The sequence below is a fragment of the Myotis davidii genome, unplaced genomic scaffold, assembly GCF_000327345.1.
Source record: "Myotis davidii unplaced genomic scaffold, ASM32734v1 scaffold78, whole genome shotgun sequence".
Classification (NCBI taxonomy): Eukaryota; Metazoa; Chordata; class Mammalia; order Chiroptera; family Vespertilionidae; genus Myotis; species Myotis davidii.
The window spans coordinates 1674415-1684766 of NW_006290305.1; the positions used below are offsets into that span (position 1 = coordinate 1674415).

Genomic DNA, 10352 nt, shown 5'->3' on the forward strand with positions numbered 1-10352 from the left:
ACATCACTTTCTCCTTCAGTCAGGAGTAATAACCCTCCCATCTGCCCAGCTTGCTGCTTTCCTTCCTTGTCGTTGTGTTGGGGCTGGCCCCACACGGCACCGCAGCGTGGACGTGGCTTGTCTCTTAAAGCAGTTGTTTTAGATGGGAGCCAAGGTGGCCTCCTTCCCTCCAGCATTTCTTAGGGTTAATGATTAAGAGGAGTGCTGGCATTGGGAGATAGGATCTACCTCCTTAAACAGCCCTTAGACACCAAAGAGTCATGGGGTTTATTTCACGAGTAAAGAAACATACAGCAGGAGACCATGAGGCGCACAGCGAGGGCTGCATCTGCCCTGACACAGCCCTGTTCGCTTCCCGCTGCCGTCCTCCCTTTGCCGTCAGCCATGGCAGCGCCCGGAAGGCTAGGTGAAGAAGAACAGGTGCTCCTCCTTCTCCTTGTCCAGCAGCTCCTGCTCAGGCTCCTCCTTGGTTTTCAGGGCCGGGGGCTCGGAGCGGGACACCAGCTTTCTGCCTCTCTGTAGAGGAAGCGGACTCAGTAACCCTCTGCCTGTGGCCTCAGTGCACCAGAGGTGCTACCTAGACATTGAGGGGTCACACCCCTGTCAGGAGGCTGGGGAGCCCTGTGGACCATCCCAGTCTCTGGTCGCTCCTGGTCAGCCACAGGCTGAGGGCTGGAGTTGCTGAGCCAACTCAGAAGTGTGTCTGTCCAGCACTAAAGCCTGTGCTCTGGGGCAGCCCCTAGAGATGTGAGGGCCATGTGCAGGAAATTCCGATAAACAGGGAACCCGTCTCTTGCTGTGGGATTTCAGGGAGACCCTGCAGTGTCCGTCATTCCCCACGGCACAGAGGAGAGAGAGTGCTGGTCTATTGCAGGGAAAGCCCATCGGCCCCTTCTGTCTGTCATGGCCATGATCAGCCTTGGGCCTCCATTAGAGACCATGCTGCTCCTGCCCATTCCCTGTGGGATGGAGGATTGGGGCACAGCAATTAAGGGGACTCTGGTGACAGGTGAGCTTGTTCTGAGGCAGGTTGTGTGGTGGGACTCTGGGCAGCTGAGCTCTTTGTGCTAGCTCTCAGCAGGGCTAGGAGGGCGTGACCAGGTCAGTCACTGACCAGGAATGTGTGCAGGGGAGCGGGCAGCCCTAGGGGAGGGCTTCTGGAGGAAGGCGAGGGTAGCCCTGAGGGGCTGTAGGCCCAGGAATGGGAGACCTGCTCTATCCTAGCCTCGCTCTTAGGGGCCCAGGACCGCTGCAGTAACATCTGCAAAGGATTCGGTGAACCAGACTCAGCTCCAGACCCTTTACTTTCCCAAGCCACACTGTGCTTGGACATGGGACCCTTCCCCAGCAGTAGCTCCCCAGGCCCACCTTCTTCTTGATCTCAGCCTGGGCCCGGGCTTGGGCCCGTTGGAGACGCTCCTCTTGCAGCTGCTTCTGTATCCTGGCTTTCTCTTCCCGGAGTCTAGGTAGCAGGGACAACAAGAGATGCACTACAGACTGGAGAGGCCAGGGGAGGCTGCCAAATCCCCTTCCCAGCTCCTTCCCACACAGTTCTTAGGCCATGGCCCGCCCTCTTCTGAGAAAACTCCCACTCCTCTCCTCCCTGGCCAGGGCCTTGGTTCTGCCCTGCTCCTTGGGGAGCAGCCAGCTCTGGGCTCCTGGGAGATAATGTAAAGGTCATCTCATAGCCCCAGGAAGCCCATGTTCTTAGACCTTTATCCCCAGTCACTGGTCCATGTGCCCATGCTTCCCTATCGTCACCCTTGAAAGCCCAGACCTCAGATTAGTAGTGTTGTCTCCTTCCTGTTTGTACTAGGGGTCCTCAAACCACTGCCCCGGGTCTGCCCTGAGCAAGGTACCAAGGACACAGAGCTCATGGGAGAGGCAGATGGCCTTTTGCTGATGGCTGTGTTTCGGGGCTCGGCACAGGAGTGAGTAAACCAGGCAGCCCACAGGCCAGAGGAGTCATGGTCCCTGGAACTACCCCACACCCCACCGGCCTTTCGGGAGTTCCGGGCCGCCTCTCGGAGGATGGGCCCATGTCCCCTGTGCCGGCGTCTCTGCCCCTCCCTCTCTGGGCTCTGTAATGCCAGCCTGTTTCCCTCCCATCCAGCCAGGAAAATGGCCCCTGTTTCTTGAGGCCAGGCTGTGCTAGCCGCACCTCACTTTGGGTCCCTGACTCCACAACATCCTTCTCTCCACACGCAGGGCTTCCCATACCGAGGCTGAGTGTGGGTTCCCTCTGGTTCCACCAGAGCCCTGCCGTGGCTCTCCCAGCTTGGAGAACCAGGGTCCTTGCCCCTGAGTTGGGAACTCTTGGAGGGCAAGACAGCAGGGGGTGGAGGGCAGCCTGGGCCTCACCTCTGGCGCCGCTCCTTCTCCTTGGCCTTCTCGGCCTGCTCGATCTTGATCTGGGGCACACGCTCCAGGTTCTCGAGCAGCTCGTCCAGCTGGTGTTCAATGACGGTCAGCATCTGCACGGTGCCCAGGCTGGACTCCTGCTGGGGACCCACACATTGCCGGTACACGTCCTGCACCTTGCGGTTGAGGCTCTCCAGCAGCTTGTCCTGTGAGGCGGGCAGTCCACCAGTGGGTTGCTCAGACTTGTGTCCACTCCCTCTCATGATCTGCCCTCACTGCAGCGTGGCGAACCTCCCAGGGCCTTGCTCTGCCCAGGTGAGCACTTAGGAAGCCTGGGGAAAACAGAACTGGACACCTGGACTTTCCTTGGCCAGAGCTGTGACACCCTCTCCCCCATTTGCTCTTTTGTGGTCAGCCAGATCTTGGGTTCCACTCGCCATGAGGGTTCATGCCTGTGCCTCGGCCCCTCCCCCAGCTTCCTCAGTGTGTCCACCAAGTCCCAGTTCCTTCCTCCTGGGAGCCCTCCCTCTGCTGCCCCTGCACTGACCTCAGTGCCCACAGGACCACATCCTGTGACCTACTTTCTCTGTGGCCCTGGCCTGATGAACTCTCCCCTCTCTGAGTCTAACATTCAGAAAACAGCTAACCCCTCAGACACATGAGTGAACCTGTGGACTAAATGAGGAACAGCAAGCAAAAAGGTTTAAGCCAAGCACAGGGCACAGCTGGTGTCCAGTGATGACCAGCAAGAGGCAGGGACACACTGGCCTGCTCATTGTGGCATCCCATGTACTTAGCCCAGTGCCTGGCACACAGTGGGTGCTCAATAGGAATTTGGATGAATTAGGAAGCTGGGGCTGCCATCAAAAGGAATGTGTGCCAAATCCTGGTCCCACTGCCTGGAACATCACTGGCCCTCAGAGTTCTCTCACACTCTGGCCTGGGGATGTGCCTCTCTGGGGATATTATACATGTTTAAGAAGCCAGGGGTATTTGTCCAAAGAAGGAAGGAATGGAGGAGGTGTGTTGGGCAGATGAACAGCCATGGAGCAGAAACACACAGGGTGCCTTGGATTTGGAGACCAAGGGCCTTCTTCAGCTGGTGCCCCTTGGTCAGGTCCACAGAGTCTGGAGGTGGTGAGGGGCCTGCAGCCCCAGAGCACAGCTGAATCTCAGGCCTTACTTTCCCACTGTCAGAGCTCCAGGCACTGGACCTTCTCCCAGCAGGTGCCTGGAAGAGGACCTCCCCTCCCCCGCTGCCAGCCTGTGGCCACCTGCACTCCTTCCATACCCACCACCTGCTGGCTGCCACCCGGGGGCGGGCGGGCGGGGGGCCTACCTCCTGTGCGCCCTTGTACTCGCCGAAATGGAAGACTCGTGCTTTGAGCTCCAGCTCGGCAGCTGTCTCCTCCTCCTTGGTGATGGACATCATCAGTGTGGTGATCCACTGCTTCAGCTGGTTGACCTCCCTATCCCTGGACGGGGGATCAGGAGGGCCCTGCTCACCAGTGTGGCCCTGGGCACTTCACCTCTGGACCTGACCTCTCCTGCCGCTGTCCTGAGGGCTAAGGCAGTGGTCGGCAAACTGTGGCTCGCGAGCCACATGCGGCTCTTTGGCCCCTTGAGTGTGGCTCTTCCACAAAATACCGACTTCTGTGCATGGGCCACGAAGTTTCAATCGCACTGTATGTGCACGCCCGCACGTGGTATTTTGTGGAAGAGCTGCACTCAAGGGGCCAAAGAGCCACTTGTGGCTCGCGAGCCGCAGTTTGCTGACCACTGGGCTAAGGGACTGTGACTGCAAAGTATCTACATGCCCAGGGATTGTGGAACCTGGGAGGCTGCCTGCCTCTCCTAGTTCGTGTCTGTGTGTGTCTGCTACCTTCCTGCTTTCTAGGAAACAATATTACCTGAGAGCTAGTAGTTTCACATAAGTCTGGAGACTCCCAGCAGGAGATTCTCCATGGCAGGACATGGGTCAACGAGACAGGGATGTTCAGGAACATGGTTTCCCGGGGGGACATTGAAGCCTTGGGCTGGCTCCCACCTCGGCCTTTGCACTTGCTTTCCCCCTGTCTGGCACCCTCTTCCCACATCACATGTGGCTTCCCATCACTCGGGAAGTACCTGGCTCAAAGGACATATTCCCCAGGGAGCCTCCCTGCCCTTGTCGATCTGTGCCACCCTCTTCTGTAGCCTCTTCTCGTATCATTCTCACACTTTCCCTCCTAGCTGTGTCAGTGTCTACAAGTCAAATCTGTGGGCCCCATGGAATGTCAGCTCAATGAGGAAGGGCCTTTATCCTGGAGGACCTAGATCCAGGCCCGACCCAGAATAGGTTCTCAGCCTATGTTTAGGAGTGAATTCCTTGTTCCCAACAGACCTCACGTAGTGCCCTAACTGATCTTGCTCAGCCCAGCTCTCCTGGACCTGGCTTCAGCAGAATGCACCTGGGGTGAGAGGTCCTTAAGATGCCCCTCTCTGGCTGCAGACTGCTCCAGGGCAGGCATGGACCAGTCCAACGATATGATCAACTCCCAGGCCACTCCTGGGTACCCCTGACCTTCAACTTCCCTACCCAACAGGACACATCTTCTCACCAGAGCCAGGCACCAACGTCAAATGGAGCTTTCCAGAAAACGGAAGTCAGGGAAAAGCCAGGTCTAGGACAGGGAGGGGCCGGGCCCACGGTCCAGCTGCCAGCGGCTGTGGAGGTCCCAGGATGACAACCAATGATAGAGTCCATCTCCTCACTGGCTAGGGTGGCCCCACTCAAGACTTACATGCGGATCTGGGTATTTTTCAGGGTGAAGCTCAGCTCCTCCAGGGCCTCCTCCATCTCCTGTGTGTTCTGGATCAGCGAGAGGTTCTGCTCCTCCAGGGTTGTAAAGACTTCCAGGAGCTGGTGGGGCTCCTTGAAGTACAGCTCCAGCCCCTGCAACCAGAGCTGTGTGTGTGCAGGGGGGATGCAGGTGGGCCTCCAGGAGCTGGGGACTCCACGAAGTACAGCTACAGACCTTGGAACCAGAGCTGTGTGTGTGTGTGTGTGTGTGTGTGTGTGTGTGTGTTGGGGTGGGGGTAAGGGGGTGAGGGGCTCCCAGCAGTGCAGTGGCAAGGGGACCTGGCTCCCGCAGACCCTGCCAAGAGTGGGGCCACTGACCTCCCCGTCGCTGTCTGGGTCCTCTTCCTTGGGTAAGGTAGAAGAGCTGGACCTGCGGAGAGATGTGGGTTTAGGGCGCCAGGGCCCAGCCTGGGCCATTGTGCCCCATCTCAGTGGTGTAGACTCCTGGCATTTCCACAGAATCTCCTCTCCAACCCCATAACCCTTGTCCCTTTGTCCATCACGCAAGTTACCCAGGTGGTGGCACCAGCTTCCTCTTGGTCCCCCAGCTGTCACACAGCAACCGGGGGTATCGTTTCGAAATTCAATTAACTCTCAAAATTCAGTTAATCTCTCTCTAATTAGAATAAAACTCAGCCTCCACCCGGGAGCTGTGGGGGCCCTGCTACCCTCCCAACCCTTATCTCCCCCATTGTCCAAGGTTACTCTGCTGCCAGCTCCCTTCCTGTCTCTCTAGGTGCCGACTCTGCCTCAGGTCCTTGGCACCCGCGGCTCCCACTACTGGGGCTGTCCCTCTCCATTTATCGTCCTTTCTCAAAAGCCACTTTCAGGGCCTTTTCTGCCCATCTCCTCTATCTAGACTTGGCCTTGGCAGTTGTCCTTGATGGCCCTCATGGTGCTCCTGTGACACAGCCACCTTCCACTGACCCTGAGCACCCCACAGGGTGAGACCATCCTGGGCCAGCCCTCAGGGGTGCAGAAAAGGCTGTGTGGGCTTGGAGCACTCAGCGTGGGACCCAGTCTTGCCCCATATCCAGACCTGCTTTAATCACCCTCTGTGCCTGCTCCAGCCTTGGCCCCCACCCTGGATTTGCAGGTTCTGCTGGCTAAAGAAGGCCCAGGGCAGGCTCACAGCCAGAGAGACTCCAGGCCCTGACCCACCTGCAGCTGACAGGTGATAAATGCAGGGCCCTGTGGGAGAGGCTACTAAACACTCACTGGGCCTGGGCCTCATATTGTATACACATTGATGCCCATTGGGCAACTAAGGAACATGCAACTCAGATATCGAGTCACCTACCCAAGGTCACCTGCAGGACACTGTTGGCCCATAAGCCGTTTTGGAGAATCTGCCCTCAAGATGGACATAGCCTGAAGTGTGGACTGGACTTTAAGCCCCACTCAACCTCTTGGCTAAGTGTCATGTGCAGAGACCTGTCATATGACCAATAGACGGAGGAACCCAGATCCTAACCAGGACAGTGTGCTCCCAGACCTCTGTTCTAGGGAGGGGCCTCACAGTGGGAGCTCTAGGGCTGAGGGACAACTTAGGCAGAGAAAGCATGCATATCTAACCTCCTGGAGCCTCCAACACTCAATCGGAATACCAGCCCCCACCAGCAGGGGTCGCAGGCTTCAGAGTTACCCATGGCATTTGCCTGGCCAGTGGTGGTTGCTCTCCATAAGGCACGAACCATGATTCATAAAGATGAACGTAAGCTTGCAAATTGGTAGTGCTTGGCTCCCCTTCAGCCTGAGAAGTATCGGTTTGGTATTTGGGAGGTTGAATGTAGAGAACATCTAATGGGAGACACCCATAGGTGCCTGGAGCTCAAGAAACTGGGAGAAGAACCATGGGAGGGGGGGCCAGGCCATGGTAGAGAAGGAAGGGCAGAGGACAGAGCACATAAAGGGATGAGCAGAAGAGACAGACTCCGAGAGGGAGAGTGAGGGGGAGGCTCCTGAGCCCCGGGCTACCCATTCTCCCCATCTCCCCAACCACCACCCTCATCCAAGCTGATAAACTATGAAGCTTCCAGAAGAAAGCACAGGAGACTATTTTAGTGACTTTGGGGTTCGCAAAGATTTCTTAAGTAGGACACAAAATGCACCAATCATAAAAGTAAAGATTGGTAAACTGGACTCAAAAGATAGCATGAAGAGTAATAAGGCAAGCAAGACTGTATAAAGATACTTATACTACACTTATTACGTACAGGATTTGCACCCAGGATATATAAAGTGCTAATAGGAAGCCAGAAAAAAAAGGCTGACAATCCAATAAAAATGTACAAAGACTGAACACTTTTCACAAAGGAGGACATCCGAATGGCCATTGTATTTTTCGTCATGAAAATGTCACAGAAATCATGAGCTATCACTCACGCTTGCTTTAGCTCTGTCTTTGATTTTCTGTATTCTGAAAAAGAAGGGATTCTGCCAGCCCACTGCCTTTGGACTCAAGTGGAAGCTCTGCCTCCTTGGGTCTGCAGCCCGCCAGCCTGCCTGCAGGCTGTGGACTCACCAGCCCCCCAATTGCGTGGGCCAACCAAGCTCTCCTCTGCCCTGGCTCCAAGACTACTAGCCACCTGCTCTGGCTCCCCACATGACTCTCCAGGCCGTCATCCCTCTGGCCCGAGGTGGTCCAGACTTCATGGGACAGGTGAGACCTGGCCGTGGCCCTGGCACTGTAAAGGCAAATGCCAGACAGCCCTGGGATGCAGTGTTTGTGCCCTGCTCCATGTTTACATCTTGTGAAGTTCACCCCAGTCGGCATCAAGAGGCCAGGGGCTCGGCAGACACCAGGACCCTGGAACCCTGGCGACGGAGGCCCCCTGGCAATGCTGTTAATGGAGAAGTGGTGAGATGGGAGGGTTAGCTCCTTGTGAAAGGAAGGCTGGGCATAAGAAAATCGCCTTTGCTTATGTGTAGGTTGAATCATAAGGGCATGCCAAGTACCCTTGTGACCTGCACAGCAACTTCATGTGGATCAATGCACTATTTGCTTAAACACGACTGAAAGGAATACAGGAAATAATAAAACTCATCACAGCGCTGCCTGTGGCTTCCTGGCCAACAGCCTGGCAGGAGGTGCACAGGAACTGGGCATTGAGATTTCTTTGTTTAGCTAGAGTTGTGATTCCTGTGAGCATTTCCGGGAGGGAGTGACTAGGTGACCCAGCAGCTCAGCATAGGAACCAGGTGCGGTGGGTCGGGGACAGCTTCGGACTTGCAGGCAAAGGAGTGGAGAACCAGGTTTGCACTGTACATGGATCGACGTGGGGTTTCTGTTGGTACCTCACTGTGTTTCTTATAAGATTTGAAAGAGACTGTCACACTGAAATCCGGGTAATTTTATAACGAAGTCTAGATGTCTGGCTTCTCTTGAACAGCTCTGGAGCTCTGGCCCTTGGGCCAGCACTCCCTGGCCACAGAGGACCCGCAGGGGGCATGTGCCATCCTGTTCCCTGTGCCCATCTGGCTGCCCGCATCTGTTCACATTTGACTAGTCTATTAGCACCCGATGGGCCACCCCAGGCTTACTAATAGTACCTTTACTGAATCAGGCAGAAACAAACCTTTCTTTAGAAAACCTCTTGATTTTCCAGCTTAAGTCAGACTAAGGACCCTCCTCCTACTCTCCCCGCTCAGGGTCTGGGCCTAATCTGGGAGCCCCTGGCAGGAGCCATTGGGGAGCACCGCCCACCAGGCTCCAGCCACTTTTGCAGCTCCCCCAGCCCACTCACTTTTTGGAGTCCGACGCAGGCTGATGGTCGTGATGGCCGGGGCTGGCCAGCACCTGCCCGACCCGGATCACCTGCAGCACTCTCCAGGGCTTCCGAGGGCTTTGCCCTTCTGCGGGAAGCAGAGGAGGAGTTTCTATTTGCCCCAACCCAGGGTGGGGCCCCTCCAGCCGGGCAGCCACATACCTTTGGAGGTCATCTTGCCCTTGGTCCCCGGTCCTACAGAAAGCAAGGGAGAGGTCCCTGATGGCCTTGGCTGGAACCAGGCCTGCGGCAACATTGCTTGGGAGCGCAGGGTTCCCTGGGACCTCTCAGTGGCCGAAGAAGGCAGGTGTACAGGAGAAAACCCCTTGGGTTTGAGTGGAGAGCCAGCCCCATTTCCCCAAGCAGGTGCTTGTGCTGAGCCACGGGTGGTCAGGGGCGGCTGCCCCAGCTGGAGCTCTGCAGGGTGTGGAAGCCACCAGTCCCTGGGCCTGGACACTTCCCAGGCCTATGCTGGTGGGCACAGGGTGCAGATGGACCCCGGGAGCTATCTTCTCTTTTCAGCTACCTTTGTCCCCTTGTGACGACTGAGCGTTCTCCTTGGCCTTGGCGGCCTCCTTGGCCTGTCTGAGAGCCAAGTGCTTTTTCTCTTGCTCCTCCAGCCAGTCCCTGGGCGACAGTTTGTACAGGAAATCCTTGCAGACCTTGTAATGTTGCAGAGTGTCTTCAAATCTGGAGATTTCGCTGAGCCGGGGGAGGGGACAGCGAGGTCAGGCTCTGCCCACTGGGAAGCCCCTCCAGAGGGGACCCCGATGCACTCCGGTCAAAAAGGGCGGGCAAAGAAGCACTGTTGTGCCAGGGAGAGGATGCCCACCTTGCAGGAGCCAATCCCTCCCAGAGTGACAGCCCTCAGGGACTGTCTTGCCCCTCCCAGGGTGGAGCCCAGAATCCTCAGACCCATGTGAGCCCTATGTCCTGGTGGTGTGGCCTTGGGAAAGTCAGTGAACCTCTCCTGGCCTCAGTCACCTCATCTGTAAGATGGGCAGCAGCCTGTAGGGAGAAGCCCTGAGACGTTTAGAGCTCAGGGAAAATGATGAGCTTTGTGTTGTGTGGAAGCACCCTTTGGCCAGGGGAGAAGTGATGAAGGGAAATGTGGGCAGGCTAGCCCAGGCCAAGTTTGCCGCTGACCTTGTCTATAAAAATATATCTATATCTATCTATATCTATATGCCAAGTGGCCAGATTACTATGACCACCTGATGTTTGTAGGCAAATTAGCTATAATTTCACGCTGAAGTTGCTAGAGGGCCAGACCATTATAAACAGGGAAGCAGGTTGTTTACCATGACAGTAGAAGTGATTTTTTTTCTGAAGATATGGGTAAACAATGCGTTTTAACAGCCTTAGAATGTTGGGATATATAT

General features: G+C 56.2%; 1 protein-coding gene across 1 annotated transcript in view; it reads right to left on the reverse strand.

Moving 5' to 3' along the window:
* Nucleotides 1–41: 41 nt before the first annotated feature.
* CFAP100 (cilia and flagella associated protein 100) overlaps nucleotides 42–10352 on the reverse strand; it is a 16136-nt gene continuing 5825 nt past the window's right edge. Inside the window, exons 6-14 of the mRNA XM_015563575.1 lie at nucleotides 9497–9672; nucleotides 9133–9165; nucleotides 8950–9058; nucleotides 5522–5573; nucleotides 5145–5296; nucleotides 3701–3836; nucleotides 2362–2567; nucleotides 1369–1462; nucleotides 42–516 (exon numbers count right to left, since the gene is read on the reverse strand). Coding sequence (XP_015419061.1) covers nucleotides 403–516; nucleotides 1369–1462; nucleotides 2362–2567; nucleotides 3701–3836; nucleotides 5145–5296; nucleotides 5522–5573; nucleotides 8950–9058; nucleotides 9133–9165; nucleotides 9497–9672 — 1072 coding nt within the window. The 3' untranslated portion in view covers nucleotides 42–402. The remainder of the gene's footprint in view (nucleotides 517–1368; nucleotides 1463–2361; nucleotides 2568–3700; nucleotides 3837–5144; nucleotides 5297–5521; nucleotides 5574–8949; nucleotides 9059–9132; nucleotides 9166–9496; nucleotides 9673–10352) is intronic.